The 16590-nt window shown below is 42.6% G+C and overlaps 1 protein-coding gene across 2 annotated transcripts; it reads left to right on the forward strand.

Moving 5' to 3' along the window:
• Positions 1-766: 766 nt before the first annotated feature.
• On the forward strand, positions 767-16561 carry ikbkb (inhibitor of nuclear factor kappa B kinase subunit beta). Of its 2 annotated transcripts, XM_079222644.1 has the most exons (22): positions 767-883; positions 1986-2104; positions 3844-3938; positions 6649-6769; positions 7480-7549; positions 9160-9248; positions 10321-10410; positions 10492-10616; positions 11135-11242; positions 11321-11450; positions 11635-11829; positions 11915-12029; positions 12332-12455; positions 12555-12706; positions 12891-12952; positions 13039-13139; positions 13233-13282; positions 13386-13485; positions 13802-13949; positions 14813-14910; positions 15159-15252; positions 15344-16561. In XM_079222644.1, the coding sequence occupies exons 2-22, from the start codon at positions 2003-2005 to the stop codon at positions 15401-15403; spliced, it is 2229 nt and encodes a 742-aa protein (XP_079078770.1). In that variant the 5' UTR covers positions 767-883; positions 1986-2002; the 3' UTR covers positions 15404-16561. The 2 variants fall into 2 exon arrangements, 1 of the variants encoding a protein (XP_079078770.1); XR_013771051.1 differs by lacking the exon at positions 15344-16561 and having other exon boundaries at positions 14781-14910; positions 15159-15196.
• Positions 16562-16590: the final 29 nt, after the last annotated feature.

Genomic DNA, 16590 nt, shown 5'->3' on the forward strand with positions numbered 1-16590 from the left:
GTAATTATGACTTTCTATCTCATAAACGACTTTCTATCTCATAATTATGACTTTCTATCTCATAATTTCAATTTTCTATCTCGTAAACGACTTTCTATCTCATAATTTCGACTTTCTATCTCATAATTATGACTTTCTATCTCGTAATTTCGACTTTCTATCTCATAATTTCAACTTTCTATCTCGTAAACGACTTTCTATCTCATAATTTCGACTTTCTATCTCACATTTATGACTTTCTATCTCATCATTATTAATTTCTATCTCGTAATTTTGACTTTCTATCTCATCATTTCGACTTTCTATCTCTTAATTATGACTTTCTATTTCATAATTATGACTTTCTATCTCATAATTATGACTTTCTATCTCAAAGATATTACTTTTTATCTCATAATTTCGACTTTCTATCGCTTAATTATGACTTTCCAACTCATCATTTTGACTTTATATCTAATAATTATTCATTATCTATCTAATAAGTCTGATAAGTATGACTTTTCATCTCAAAATTATGTTTTTCTGTCTCATAATTATTAATTTCTATCTCATAAACGACTTTCTATCTCATAATTTCGATTTTCTACCTCACAATTATGACTTTTTATCTCATATTATTTGTATTTTAATGGCGGATGGGCTTCCATACTGTGTGACTACACGGTTTAAAAGCAGAGAAGAAGAAATCAGCCGTTATACCAGCGGCGCGAGCACTCTGCCTCCTCGTGGGCGGGTCCCGCCAGCTTTTACAGGAAATATGAGAACCAGGAAGTAGAAAGTTCTTCAGATTAGTTTTGTGTCGCTGAAATAACCACTCAACCTCCAAAAAGCTTACCTCTGTTTAAAGAACCACCAGGTGTTAAAGCTGCCTACGAAGTTTAAGGTAGGTGTTAGTTGAGATAATACTTCGGTTAAAGTGCTTTTTTTTTCACCCCTGCACGAAAACAAAAATCTGAAAACACGTCGCGTTGTGATAACTTCAGACAACCGGAAACACAAACAGAAGGGACGTGTTTTCATTGTGTGTCTGTTAACTGACTTATGAGCAGAGGGGTCAGTCCAAAACGGCGTGATACCTTGTGTACAGTATATACATATATGTATATAAAGGTGTACAAGAAGCACTTCATGCAGCTAGACACCGTTTGTTTGGGTTACTAATGCTCATTTTATCATCAATGCATCTGTTTATTTATTTATTTCACAATCATGTCATTAGTTTAGTTTCTAAATGTGATGAATATATTTTTATTTTATTATGTTTCACTTCTTGTGTTTGTATTTGCTCAACTGCAATGCTTATTTGGCAAAAATAAATAAAAAATCAATGTGAAAAAATGACATTATTTCCCAGAGGTCCCAAGACACGGCCACGTGTGTCCACTCAACAGTCCACAACCCAAAGATATTCAACTTATAATGATACTGAGGGAAAAATTATACACATTTTTAAGTTTGAAGCAAATTTCAGAAGTTTGAAGCAAAGAATGTGTCGTGTTTTTTTGCTTGATACTTGATTATTTATTGAAATAACATTGTTTTGTAATTTCTTTTTTGACTCTAGTACATCCTCAGAAGGAAGCCTCAGCTGTGCTTTGATTTAATTTAATTTACATTATAAATACGTGCAGAATTTTCAGAGCAGCACATTATCATACCAATTTCTATTTATGTTTTTAGCGCGGCTGAGACTGTACCAGACACAAAGTGCAGCCTAGACAGAGGACATTTTGGTAAAGGGCTGACAATGTAGAGCTGAGCTTGAGCCCTAAAATATCCACTGTGGAGACGATTTACACTTTTTTTGTATAACAACAAGCCGTTTCTCTCTCATGGGAACCTCCGGCCAAACTATTTTTGTATAGTAATGATCTCTGATTAGCAACGGTGCTTCTCCATTTTCCGCTCCTCCAATATTTTTGTTTGCGCAGCGCCTCGAGTGTGACAGCAGCCTGAAGGTTATTTGTTGTGTTTGTTGGGCGCAGGACCAGCGGAGGAGGCCATGAACCGAGTCCCTCTGCAGCAGCAGAGCTGTGGGTCCTGGGAGCTGAAGGAGCGGCTCGGCACCGGAGGCTTTGGGAACGTCACGCGATGGCAAAACAAGGTACACTATTATAACACGTTACCGTCCGTGTAATTACATGTGTGGCTGCGTGAGGAGGGGGCACGAGCGCCGACCGAATGGAGAAACATTAGGATGATTAAGTAACGGAGCATTTTAAGGAGAACCCAGCAGACATCCACACCATCACCATCAGTGCAACGAGGAGTCATCAATGAGTGTCGCGCTAAAGGTCCAAGCAGGCTTCTGTCAAGTAATATATCAAACTAATGCAACATCTACATAATTAATTTTACAAATTAGCAAATATTTCTATCCAAAAGGCTGAATCTAAATATATGTGTGTCGTGTCTGTGCGGTCATATTTTACTGAGAGAACCTCAGTCCAGGAAGCCGTCTTCTCTGGAGTCCTAGATCACTCCCTCCTAGTCACAGGATGACTTGCATCAGGACCCGATGGGAATGGGAACCCGCCCGCTCTCTTCCTCTTCCTCTCTTTAAAGCTGTCCTTCAGTGTACATTACTCACAATTACTCATAAGTCCAAGGCATTAAAAAGAGTCGGAAGCTGTCGGGAAGCGCTAACGAATATGATGCCAAATTCTTTCTCGTGCCGGGTTTTAAATGAAAATAATTTTTTAACAAAGACAGGCCTGTTGACTGCTGTGTGTCGGACACATTATATCTGTATGATTTAGCGGGTGTCGTGTGTGTGAAATTCCTTGTCTTCAGGATTGTATCTATAAATGAGGTTAAGATTGTCTTCTAATTCAATCCTTCCTTTTTATTTATAGTAATAAAGGAAGTCACGTTCAAGAAAGAATGTATTGTTTAACAGTCGAATCACAGTGAAGCCGTGCTGATAGTCGCTGCCACGGCTGATAAAGGTTTGTGATGACTGAACTTCCTCCGCAGGAAATGTCTCGTCTTCCTGTATTAGTGGCCGCACTGTGGTTTATTATTATTATTAGCTCGCAGATCAAGTTCTGGGAAGCAGGGTGGGTGCTTTGTCCCGGACGATGCCAAAAGAAACCGGCAGTGAGATTGCTCATCATGTTTTAGAAATAGGTGACGGCATGGATTTGTATCCGTATCATGGCTTGTGCTCCATTCCCTCTCCTTTAAAAAAAAAAAAATACTATTACCAAATACCTGACCAGAGGGAATCCTAAAAAAAGAATTACAGTTTTTAGAGCCAAATTGGTCATTTCGAATTTTAGGCTTTTATTTAGACTTTATTGAAACATTTCCACTTGAAACCTGTTTTGGCGTTGCAGTAAATTAGTTATAACTAAATCCAGCTATATCTAGAAAAAAAAGATGTCACCTTGAGGTTGAGGAAATTCAAATTGGACATTTTCGACTGCGTTTTGATTGTTTTGGAGCCCAAATTTATTTACATCCAGAAAATAATTGGCATATGAATCAATTATGAAACTAATCAGTAGATGAACTGTGACATAAATTTCTAAATATGTTCACGTCAAAACACTTCAAATATTAAATTATAATTTACAATATTTTTTAAGGGAAAAATACAACGAGTATGTTTTCATTTTGTGTCAACGTTGGCGCCCCCTGTGGACGAAAGTGGAAGTGTGACCGAGCGCCCAAAAAACAACAATCTTTTCGCTGATGGTCTAGTTTACTTATACGGGTCATATACTGCCGATGCATCAGTAATAACCAGTAAAACGTTTCTCACAGCTTTCTTTTTGTACATAATGCTTCCAGGTAATATCTCAATGTGTGTGTGTGTGTGTGTGTGTGTGTGTGTTTCAGGACACAGAGGAACAGATCGCCATAAAGCAGTGCCGTCAGGAGCTGAGTGAGAGAAACAAAGAGAGATGGTGTCTGGAGATCCAGATCATGAGGAGGTCAGTTTACCTACTGAAATGCCCCAGAGCAAAAAAAAACTAAAATTGGAGTTCCCTTGGATCCCCACCGCCCTGCAGGCAGCTTCATTATATCCTTCCCAGATGCCAACTAGTATTCTTTTCTTGGCGTTTATTGGCACCATGGAGGAGAGAGGGGGAGATGACTTGCCACAAAGTTTCCTGCCGTATGTTTGCGTCTTCACCAGGACGCATTTCCACCAGTGTCCCTGTGCTATAAACAGACATTTATGTGGGACCGTGTACCAGATGAGCGCGACATTTACTACAATAATAAAGCCATAAACCCGATTTTTAACACGGGCCTGTGCCCTCGGGATTAAGTAATAAAGCAGGACCAGCCTTGAGGTCATGTTAAGATCACGTATTTTATTTTTAAAGTTTGAAATCAGTCAACAGAGAGAATTACATTTATTTCACCGCGCCACCTTGACTACGCTCTGTGTTTGCAAATGATCCGGGGGGTCTTTTTCGTGTCTGACGCACTTAACTCGGGTAAAGAAGTTGGTGATCTCTTCCTCCGATTATTTTTCGTGCCGTGACTCACGAGGTCCGCTCCACGCCGAGTGGCGTGCTTCTGAGTTTGACGTTTGACTTCCATGCACCCGTCTGCGTCTCTCATTTTCTCAAAGTACAAAACCTAATTTCGCATCCCGAAATAGTAAAAATCACACACAAAGACATCAAATAATTAGGAGAGCATTGACGTTTTTGGTTATTTTGGTCTGTTGGTGGTTATTCTGGACGCCTCCTCATTCTGCTTCGCCTTGGAGTGAGTATATCATTTCCACACGCGTCTGTGTTGTCCATTAGCCGTTTCGGTTCGGGTGTGGGGTCACTGGAGTTGAATGGCAGCTCATGCAGTTTTTTTTAAATGTGTGTGTGTGTGTGTTTTGTTATTTGCTGCTGCAATCATGAGTACAAAACCATTTCTTTCCTAGTCCCAGTTTAACAAGTGTGTTGTTTTCAGACATGGTCACGACCACAACCCTCCAGTGCACCCACGCTCAACCCTCGGGGGGGAAAAACCTCAGGGCAGGGGCCACGTACACGGCAACCTATTATTATATTATTACAGCTACTTAACGCAGATGTACGCGTGCTGATGTGAAACTACTTTTGCAATGTTGTTGTTTGTTATGATGTGTTTATAGAGGTTATATCGCGTCGTTTTTTGTCCTTTGCTGAACGGTTTAGTCAAAAGAAAAAGTATGTATTTATCCAACAATTTCGTTAATGTTTTGCTATTCTCTCCCGAACTCTGTGAGCTAAAAAGAAGCAGAACAAAGATGATATAATATATTTCCTGCCTCATTCAGGTTGGGTTTGCAGAGAAAAAGAACATATTAATGACAGATAATAGCGTAACCGCAGCACATTATTCTAGTGATGACGTTCATACATCTCCTGCTATCGTAGCCGTTCCAACACTCTGTTGCATTATTGCATAAGGTTGTGATTACGCACCATTCTCCTGGTGCATCTGGTATCAGTAATCTTATTATAGTTCTCTTTTGTTTTCTCCAAGAGGGCTTGACCCCGTGACAATCAGAGTTTTGAAACAACGAAGATTAAGAAACGGAGAAAGTAACGGAGCAGGTCAGAGGGCGAAGGGAGGGCATGTCATTTAAAATCCACTTGTTGGACACAGTGTTGGAGAAGAGATCCAAGTATGAATCTGTGAAGTTAATCAACAGAATCTAAAAAGTGTTTTTGATGCACAAAATGCTGTTCTTTATTTTTTTCGTAATTTTTGCTGCGGAAATAAGTCCTTAAAACCCAACTTTGTTTTATGTGTTTTTGGTTAAATGCTTGAAATAAAGTCTGTGGTGATGCAAGCTAAAGACATTTTAACGTTTAGTTCTACGATATAAAATATTTCAGTATTTCTTGAGAGTTTTGAAGCTCGTACGTGTCATTAAATGCAGAATGACCCGACGAAACACGCAGTGTGGTTCGTATATAGCTCCACGTTACCGGTAGCTTCTTACTATTGCGTTAGCGCTTCGAAAACCATAAAGGTGGTGTTTCTTTGTGAGGATTATCTTGCTGGAAAAAGTATCACAAACGTTTGTTTACCACAGAGATTCTTTCCTGCAACAATCCAAATTCCAGTTAAAATAAATCCCATTGGCTTTTTGTCGAGGAAACCAGTGTGGCGCGAACCTCCGGGTTTGGCCGACAAAAATACATAATCTGTGCAGAACTCTTTTATGTTGCCCATTTGGCACAAACGCGATTGAACTGATGGATGAAAGGTCAAAGGTCAAGGACACTGACTTCATCAAAACACGTTTTTTTAGCCGTAACTCAAGAATCTATATGCCAAGTATGACATTTTCCCACAAACATCGAATAGAAGGAACTGATGAAGTGATGTGAACTGCAACACGTTTGGCACATCTATTCCCGGATCATTTTATGTCTTCAGGCCTTTGAAAACCTACTGGAATGAGACGCGGAAAACGATTAAGGAGGAAGTGAACTTCTCACAACCTGTTGGCATTTGCAACCGGGGTGGCGAGGAGAACATCGCTTCACTTTATCCGGTCACAATCCCCAAAACTCTGGGAACCGCTAGTGCACAGATTTAGATTTCTACAGTTTTCTTTCATTGTCTTTTTTGTGCAAACACGATGGGATGCGTTGTTCCGCCCCACCGGCCGATATCTGCTCACTGTGTCTCTCGTAGGTTGGATCATGTGAACGTCGTTGCAGCCAGAGAGGTTCCTGAGGGACTCCATCAAATGATAACCATCAATGACCTGCCGCTGCTGGCGATGGAGTACTGCCAGGGAGGAGATCTGAGAAAGGTAAACGTCTGCTTCATGTTTGTGAGCACTTATGTGTGTGTGTGTGTGTGTGTGTCATGAATCATGCAGCAAAAACAATCCTCCAGTTGTTGTGAAATAAAGAATACAGGCCACAAATGTAATTATTGCTTATGCGTCTGTCACAGAGTTTTAAGAAAGTCTGATTTGTTTGTTTGGACTTCTTCTGCGGGGGAAATCTGGAGCGTGTTTTTAATCCGAAGCCAACGGACTTGAGTGTGCTGCCTCGAGGCGAGAGACGACGTTTGAACCGGTCGGCCGTAGTAGAGGAGGAAAATGGCAACCGTCATGAATAACCGCAGTGTCTTTAGCATTTCAAGGCCTCCCAGTTGGCCCAAAACCTTTACCGAGCCTCCCACAAGTTTCCAGCAGTAGAACGCTTCAAATTCCATCAAAGGATTTACAACAAAAGCGCTGATTGGCCAATTTGCAAAACTTCTTTTTAGTTTAAAATTGCTACCAGGGACGCTCGTTAAAAAAATTCTGAAGAACAATGTAAAAATTCCTCGTGAGAAAAAACCTCTATTCCCATATTAGAGAGAGTTGACACTTGGGTTTGTTTCCAGCTTGATCAGGACCTGAAATCTACGTCTGATCTCTTTCCAAACAACGAGGTTCTTAACATACGATTTATTTTAAAGAAGAGCATCAAGTTCCAAAACATCGAGAATCTGTGTTTGTGTTTCCCGCAGCATCTGAACCTCTTGGAGAACTGCTGTGGAATGAGGGAGGGCTCCGTTCTGATCCTGTTGCGTGACATTTGTGAGTATCCTGCTGAAGTGTACCACTTTAAAGCGTGTGTGTGTGTGTGTGTGTGTGTGTGTGTGTGAGAGAGAGATAGATGTATTGTGTGATTGAGTGAGCTGCCAGCGGGATTAGTTTCCTGCAGTGGGGAGGAAATGGTCATCGGTGACCAGTATCGTGATGTCACCGATGACCAGTATCACGATGTCACCGATGACCCACCGAACTCTTAGTCACCATGGCGACAGTGCACGCAGAGACGGGAGGTTTTACGTCAGCAATCGGACGCACTTACACTCTTACCGCTGACATGATGTACGAGTGCGTCCATCAACAAGACATTTATACTACTGCAGTATATATAAGGTTTAAAGAGGACACATATGGTATGGATCACATGGAGCTGGAGTGGAGAGTAGAGGACACACACACACACACACACACACTCTCCCACAGACACTCACACATAGAAACTCCTTTTCCTGTTTCCCATTGGTGGACATTTCCTGATAATGAGTGATCCCCTTTAAACTGCTTTATGAGTGAGGGTAAAGACAAAGGCATGCACCTCCACACACACACACACACACACACACACACACACACACACACAGTCACAGTCAGGTGCCCAAAGGTTATGAGTTCCGCCTCGTTGAACCCTCTTTGCCAGCACACACACTAGTCACCCTTTTGACGCATAAGTTATGTTGCATTATAGTTTCAGCTGTAAATTGAGACTGAACCTATTAGACCTCATTTCCTGCAGACTAAAAGCTGCAGAATGAGTCTCAGCCTCTGACGTCCTTATTGAAGAGTTACTTCACACCAGTGAGACACACAATAAGTGTCTCACTGCCCTCTTGAAATTGAAATGACCCAACCCACCAGTGATGTCACTGGAGTACACCATCACGGCAGTAGAAACACAACTTATTTACTCTTTTTTTTAAAGAGCAGCTGTACACCTTTCTTGCTGACCTCTAGTGGTCTAATGACTTACTTCTGGCTGCAGGGAAGTGTCGGTACACTGTGACATCACGGTCACATGACGTCCACCAGTGGTCACATGTGAAACGCACCTGGAACGTTCCACCAGCGAGAGCAGCGAGCCACTGCTTTTCAGAGGAAATCTACGTTAGCCGCCACTGGCGTAACGCAACTGAATCTCTCTCAATCTGGCACAGGGCAAGTTGCATCGTGGGTAATGTAGGCGCCAGGTTTTGACAACGGAAGGAAGAATGTGTGACATAAAATTGACGACATGTTTGGTTCTGCTGCATTCAATCAAACTTTTATGACAGACTCAAGGTCCAGATAATACAAAAGACATAAAATAGAATAAAATACATAGACCTGTCAATGCTGTACCAGCGTGTGGTACTATACTTTATGTTTGATAAAACCAAGATGATCTCATTTTCAGAGTCATTAACTCGACAGATACATTTATACATCAAAAATATTCCGTTTGAAAACTGTCCGTCGATGTTAAAGGAGTGCGATGCTGATGCATTTCATTGCAGCGTTAACCTCCTTCATGTGAGAGTAAGCCTGGAATCTTCAGCAAACAGTTTCCATGTCATGCGACTGTAACTTTGCATTCTTCTTCTTCTTCCTCCTCCCTTCAGCGTCGGCTCTGACCTACCTCCATAAGAAGAGGATCATCCACAGGGATTTGAAGCCAGAAAACATAGTGCTGCAGCAGGGAGAGAAGAGAGTGAGTTAATTTCCCCGTGAACCTTCTTGTTATGACAAATGCACCCAAACCACAACAAAGACCACAAATACAGCAGAGGCTTTTCTTCCTCTTCTTTTGTGGGTTATGTTGGAGTCCACACACGTTATGTCTCTATCATCTTCACTCGTTTACCGTCGGGAACTCTGGATTGACTCGCTCGTACCTTCTGCTCTGGGCCTCCCTCTATTTTGTCCTGCAGTAGGACACACGGAAATGAAGAATGCTATATAAATGAGGCCAGACATATTAAAGAAGTTATATATTCATGTTTATGCACACTGCTGTGTTTATAGAACAGACTTTATCTGCACAAAGTGTATTGTTTTGCATGAACTGGCACACCAGAGAAACAGTTAATCCAACGTAAAGTTTTTGGTTTGTGTGGGCGGCTGGAAACAAAACGGCTGCACACAAATGGACAGAAAAGCATTGAAAGTTGATTTCGACTCATGTATTCTTCAATCCGTAAGGATTTAAAGGAATAGTTTGACATGTTGGAGCTTAGCATATCTGTCAGTTAAGTACAGTATCGGGTATCCCAGTTATTTTTATTTTGTATATATCTTTAATCCCAGTTTTTATATATATTGTGTGTCTGTAAGCAGCTACTCTGACAACAAATGTTCCCTTGGGGATTAATAAAGTATCTGTCTATCTATCCATCTAACTAACTAACAGCCGGTTAGCTTAGCATGAAAGACTAGAAACAGGGATAACAGTTAGCCTGGCTCTGTCCATCAGCAGCTAAATCTGCCTGCCGTCACAAAGCTCACTTATTAACATGTTCTATCGTGTTTCTCCGGTGCATAGACTCGCACATTTACCAATCCAGCATTTTAAGCTAAATCGGACGCATTTCTGATATTATTCCGGTTCACCTTGAGCAACCAGTTCATGGTTTCTTCCAAGAGACACAGCTGTTGAGTTTTTCAAACGTATTTTTTGGCCATATAGTCCCATTTATATTGGAAGCGTGGGAGGGGGCTGTCCCTTAAGTTGTCCATTTGTCATTCTAGGATAACATGTTGACTTTCTTTTGGTTTCCGGCTAGTTAATCCACAAGATTATAGATCTGGGCTATGCCAAGGAGCTGGACCAGAGCAGCCTTTGCACCTCATTTGTGGGAACCCTCCAGTACTTGGTGAGTGATGAAACACTTGACACACAATCTCCTCACCGCGTTCTGGGCAGTAGCTGAACGTGTTTCCTCTCCATCTCCCAGGCTCCAGAGCTCATCGAGAGAGAGAAGTACACGGTCACCGTGGACTACTGGAGCTTCGGGACTTTGGTGTTCGAGTCCATCACAGGATTTCGCCCTTTCTTACCGACCTGGCAACCCGTTCCTTGGTAGTACAACTATTCGGAAATTACTATTTTTGGAGTTTGGTTTAAATGTCACAAAAAAGTCAGAAAGAAGGAAGTGAAGTCATGTTTTTCCAAAAACTAGTTTCAAACATTTCTCCCTTCCTTTTTTCTTTTGGCACTTCTGTCTAGCTTTTGCAAAACAAACATTTTGGAAAGACACATTATTGTTACGTGACTGAATGATATAAATAAACGGGTTGCCAAAGCGAAGAATCACAGGATATGTGGGTTGTGCCAACGTCAATGCCCCGTGTGCCTCACGAATATGATAAATAAAATATATGACACTCCGGGGGGGGGGGGGGGTCTGGTTACGTAAAACCAAAACATAACCCCTCCCTTACACGCGAGTTCAGTGCCTGGCACGTATGTTCACAGGTCGGAATTCACCGTGATTAATAAATTGAGGAGGAAACATTATTTTTAAACATTTGTACATTCACATAACGTTTGCAAGATAATCTTTTCTGTCATTTAATCCATCTGTATCCTTTTTAAAGGCACAACAAAGTGAAGATGAAGCAGAAGGATGACATCGTCGTCTACGAGGACCTCTCGGGGGAAATCCGCTTCTCGAAACATCTGCCTCAGCCCAACGACCTCAACAGGTGAAAAAATATATTTACATATCAAATTCAAGCCTTTTTTTTTTATCTCAATCTAATGTCCTGGCTGGTGTTTGACAGTTTGTTGATAGAGAGGCTGGAGCGGTGGCTCCGGCTGATGTTAAAGTGGTCCGCTCAGGAGAGAGGCAAAGACCCCGACGCGACGCCCATGGACTGCTTCTCCCGGCTGGAGCTCATTCTGCAGCTCAAGGTCAACTGAGTGAAGGATTTATTGTTCCCCTTTGTCTCAACTCATTTCCCAGCATCTTGTAGCACTTTTTACTGAACAACACTCAAAATATCACTCATATTTTAAGGTGGTTTTTCGATATGAAACCAACACATGTCCCTGTTCTTTCTCCCCTGAGCTCGGTCCTTCTCTGCCCTCTCCCCAGCTGGTTCATGTGCTGAACATGATCTCCGCTAAAATCCTGACGTACTGCGTCTCGGACGAAGAGACCGTAGCCGACCTGCAGCTGAGGATAGAGAAGGACTCCAACATCCCCGCGGCCAATCAGGAGCTGCTGCTGGAGGCGGGCTTAGCCCTGGAGCCTCACAGCCTGGCCACGCAGTGCGCCGTTGACTACACCGTAATGTCTTTACACACACACACACACACACACGATAGTGTATTAATGGACTGACTCAAAGTGTTGTCCTTTCCTGTGCCCGTAGGAGATAAACGGGCGGCGGACAGACTTTCTGCTGGTCTTCCTGTTCGATCGTTCCTCGTGCAGCTATGAGCCTCAGTTTGCTCCTCGCACCCTTCCAGAGAACATCCGCTTCATCCGTGAGTATTTAAAAAATACATCTTCCATGAACACATTTGCTAAAACCTTTCAAATGAATTGAGCGCTCGAGCAATTCTTTCCTTATGTGGCCCAACAAGGATGTAGGCTTTATTCAATCACTTTACCACATTTACGAACACAAGCATCCTAAACCCTCCGGATTCATAGTTTAGATCACTCCTATTATGATGGGAATGGAATATTTTAATGTTTACATGAAGAACCCTGTGGGAAAGCGACAAACTGCCACAACTAGAATAACAATCAGCATGCAACCTTTTGCCCTCTTCTTTTGTCACAGAAACCGGCCATAAACAAATCCTGGCCTACAGCCCTCTGAGGAGGACCTGCGGCCAGGCGTGGCACACCATCCGCTCCCTGAAGGAGGACTGGCAAAGGCTGCAGCAGGGCCAGAAAGCCGCCATGTAGGAAAAAAAAACACGCACTCAAAGCGCCCTCGCACAACAAACGCCGACTGTGTGACGGACACAAAAACACGTTGCCTTCCGCCGCTTGTCTTTCAGCATGAGCCTCCTGAGGTACAACTCGTCGCTGTCCAAGCAGAAGAACGAGATGGTGTCCATGCACCAGAGGCTCATGGCCAAGCTGGACTTCTTCACCACCAGCCTCCACATCGACATGGACAAATACCAGGAGCAGACCGCCACCGGGATCGGTACGATGTGACAAAAGAAGCACGTCGGTAGATAGAGGGCAGGTTCACACTGCAGCTGGAAAAACTGCATTTAATCTGCCTTTTAATTGTAATAGTGCATTTCTTAATCTGGTGGAAAGTGTCTAGAACGCTTCAGTTTGCCACCGGCTAACGATAGTCATTTTTTTTTCTGTCATTTTTCTAGCGTCAGAGAAACTCATGGGCGTGTGGCGGGAGATGGAGCAGACTGCTGTCAGCTGTGGTCAGGTACAGTTGAGTGTGTGTGTGTGTGTGTGTGTGTGTGTGTGTGTTTTGACTTTTAAAAACACCACAACCCTCGTGTGGGTGTCCAGGCCAAGGTGAGCGAGCTGGAGGACGAGATGATGCAGCTGCAGCCGGACATAGTGGATGTGCAGCGGCAGCCGTGGAGGAGCGGAGAGGCTCTGGACACGCTGTAAGTCTGACCCACACTCGACTGTTAAAAATAAAAACAACTGTTTTGTAATCTTGAACCCTCCTCTCTTCTTCCCTTTTTCCTGTCCCTCAGCGAAGGGAAAGCCATGGAGCTGTTCCGCAAACTCCGAGAGAAACCCAGAGGTTTGGATGGGACGCGTCCGCTCACCTCTGGCACAACTCTACATCGTTTCCATGTAAAGTAATAATAATAAACCCGGCTCTTCTCTTCCCTTCCCCTGCTCAGACCAGCGGGTCCCAGGGGACAGCGTGGAGGTGGTGCGCCTGGTGGTCCAGGCCGTGCAGTTCTACGAGAGGAAGCTCCGAGACTTCTACACGCACCTCAGGTACTCCAATGTGAAACGCCACATTTTTTAATTTAACTCTTGGAAAGCAACTCCCAGATCACACAGAGCAGGCTTTGTTCCGCAGTCTTCCAAAGACCAGGTGCACCCTTCGCCAGAATTCTTTTCTGCAATGTGACTCTAATGTGATAATAATTCGGATGTAAGTCGTCCAGTCCGAGGCTCGATGGTCTCGGCCCTGCCTGCTAGACAAAATTGAGGGGATCGAATAATGGGACACTTCCTGTTCTCAACAACTTCTTCTCTCCTTGCGCCTCCCGATAATTCTCACCGCCGCCGTGGTTCCTGATGGACGCAGTAAGACCGCCGTGTGCCGTCAGCGCGTGATGGAGCTGCTGCCGAAGGTGGAGGGCGTGGTCCAGAGCATGGCGGAGAGCGAGCAGGTCCTGATGAGTCTGCAGGAGAAACGGCAGCGGGAGCTTTGGAACCTGCTCAAAGTGGCCTGTGTGAGGATGCATGGACTACACACACTCTCTCACACTCCCACTCTCCTTTTAGGGATACCTAACATGCATATGAATACAATATATATATATATATACAATATATATATATCATTATTGCATAAAATTGTTTTGAGGATAGATTTTTGGAGTGGCTACAAATAATATTTATAAAACAGCAGCCGGTGTGTAAAAGTTTCCCTTCAAGTTTTATATTGTGCACTTCTTTTTATTTTATTTCTTATATTTAAATCCAACTTTTCTTCCCGTAAACCAGATTATGACGTGTGCTTCCGGAAGTACTAGTACTATGGAAGCCCGTTCCGCCACAAAAAAAAAAAAAAGAGATGAAAAGTCATAATAATGAGATGAAAAGTCATAATAATTGGATAAAAAGTCATAATAATGAGATAAAAAGTCATAATAATGAGATAGAAAGTCGAAATTGGTACTATATGGTTTCCATATATTTCTTATATTTAAATCCAACTTTTCTTCCCGTAAACCAGATCATGACGTGTGCTTCCGGAAGTACTAGTACTATGGAAGCCCGTTTCCGCCACAAAAAAAAAAAAAAGATTAAAAAGTCATAATAATGAGATAAAAAGTCATAATTCTGAGATAGAAAGTCGAAATTCTGAGATAAAAAGTCATTTTCAGCCAATAATAAAATAATCCATCCATCAATCGATCTGCAACGTTTTAGCGACGAGAGTGACAGTAGCTCCGTCTAGTCCCGCCCACTTTTTTTAGCGATCCAATCGATTGGAACCGTGCACCCTCCGGCGTCCGTGTTCCACCGGGTCTTTAATTCTCGAGCGCCGCTCTTTTCAGTGAGTCGTCAATGATGGCCTTGTCTCGTGCAGAGTAAGGTCCGCAGCCCGGTGAGCGGGAGTCCCGACGGATTACCAACCCCGTCTTCAGCGCCGCCTCTGCTGACCGCCAGACACAGCTTGCAGCAGCTGTGAGTGCATTTAACACACACACACACACACACACACACACAGACACACACATGTTTTGAAAATATTGTTATAGGGTTTTTCACACATCTCCAAGTCCAAACTGTGGACGTTCTCTTTGTGCGCCGGCTACTTCACTACTTCATCTTTCACACACCTCGCACAAAAAGGCACAATTTCCAATTTCCTACAAGACAAAACTATCACCAACGTTGTGAGTCCGCATGAATCACTTTGGGTGTGTCCGCAGCGACGAGTCTCTTGTGGAGGAGAGCAGGACGTTCGAGGGGCGCCTCCAGAGCTTGCTGCATGACACCATCCAGGACTCGCAGAGCAGCATGGAGGTACTCCCACTTGTTGTGATGCTGCTTGTGTTGTGCAGTTCATGATCATTAAAAACAAATGTTTTACGTGTAATGGCTTCTTTTGTCCCAGGCGTTGAGGGAGTGGACGTGGCTGCATGGCGGCCAGAACTTCTCCAGCGACCTCTCCTGAATCGGAGGGTCGTTCTTCGCCTTACATGTGGTGCTCTACTGCCCCTGTGTGGACGGGATGTCAAACTACAGGGGGATGTGGGAGTAGCTGTTATGAAAACAAATGTGAATAGCTGCTGGCACATATTTGCTTAATGAGATTAAGAAGCTGTCTGAACTTGTAAAAGAGGGAAAATGAACGCCAAGCAAATGTATTTGATTATCATCAGGGGGGCGGATTTTATTTTTGTTTTAACGAAACATGACATTTTGTTTTGGGGTAAAGTTGCACTTCTTAATGCACGGATCAACCACCTCTTTGAAACCCGTCGCTTCACACCGACACACATTCCTGCAGTGTTACAGCGCGCTGCTTTAACCAGCCGACACACACACACACACAGAGAGACACTTTAATTCTCAACTTTAGAAGTGAGAGAAAGTGTTTTTCATTTTTACCAAAATTGACAGACGAATATATTAAATATTTCTCTTGCATTATCTTTTTAAGTATATATTTTTGTTACATTGGTTTCACCATGTGTGGTGAACTTGTATTAGTAAAAATACATATTATATTTCAAGATTTATGCACATTCATCCCAGGTTTGTCCCTTGAACTGTTATGTGCCTTCATGTAAATATGTATCCAGTTTCTCACTGGACCAATAATTTCATTGCAAATGTTTTAGTAAGACAATCATGGAACGGTTTATAACTTTAAAATGAGTATCTATCTAAGTCTATGCTGAGCGACTGTCTGAATGTGATATTTTTGTTTTTCATCTACTGATAATTATATAGAGGGTGGACACAATAACGGCAACACCTGTACAATGTTGTGCAGTCCGGTATCCCTGCAATGATTTGAAGTGTTGTGAAGTTTCTTGTGTTCAACTCATGCTGAGACTGTTTGTGTTTCACACTTGGCTTGGTCCATAATGCTGGTTTTCTTATTAAAATGAGAAAACAAAAGGATAATTTGTGGTCTTACCTATGGGTTAAAAACATTTCTTTGTTTTTCTGAAACGTGAAAACAGTTACAGCTACAAAACTTCGCAAATTGACATTTGAATTTACACTTAAAATGTGAGTATTGTAGTTGTACATGTACATGTATTCGGCATATCTGGTCTTTTTGTGTGGAAAGTGAACTTTGTATCTTGAATATAGTATTTTACTTTACTGTAAGTGATGTTTTCTTTGCTT

Source organism: Taurulus bubalis (genome assembly GCF_910589615.1).
Source record: "Taurulus bubalis genome assembly, chromosome: 8".
Classification (NCBI taxonomy): Eukaryota; Metazoa; Chordata; class Actinopteri; order Perciformes; family Cottidae; genus Taurulus; species Taurulus bubalis.

What these genes read in the sequence shown, in the direction of transcription:
- ikbkb (XM_079222644.1), top strand. Translation starts at nt 2,003, where the DNA reads ATGAACCGAGTCCCTCTGCAGCAGCAGAGCTGTGGGTCCTGGGAGCTG. An exon ending in GCAGACCGCCACCGGGATCG is followed by an intron (nt 12,707 to 12,890) that starts GTACGATGTGAC and finishes TCATTTTTCTAG; the next exon opens with CGTCAGAGAAACTCATGGGC. An exon ending in ACTCCGAGAGAAACCCAGAG is followed by an intron (nt 13,283 to 13,385) that starts GTTTGGATGGGA and finishes TCCCCTGCTCAG; the next exon opens with ACCAGCGGGTCCCAGGGGAC.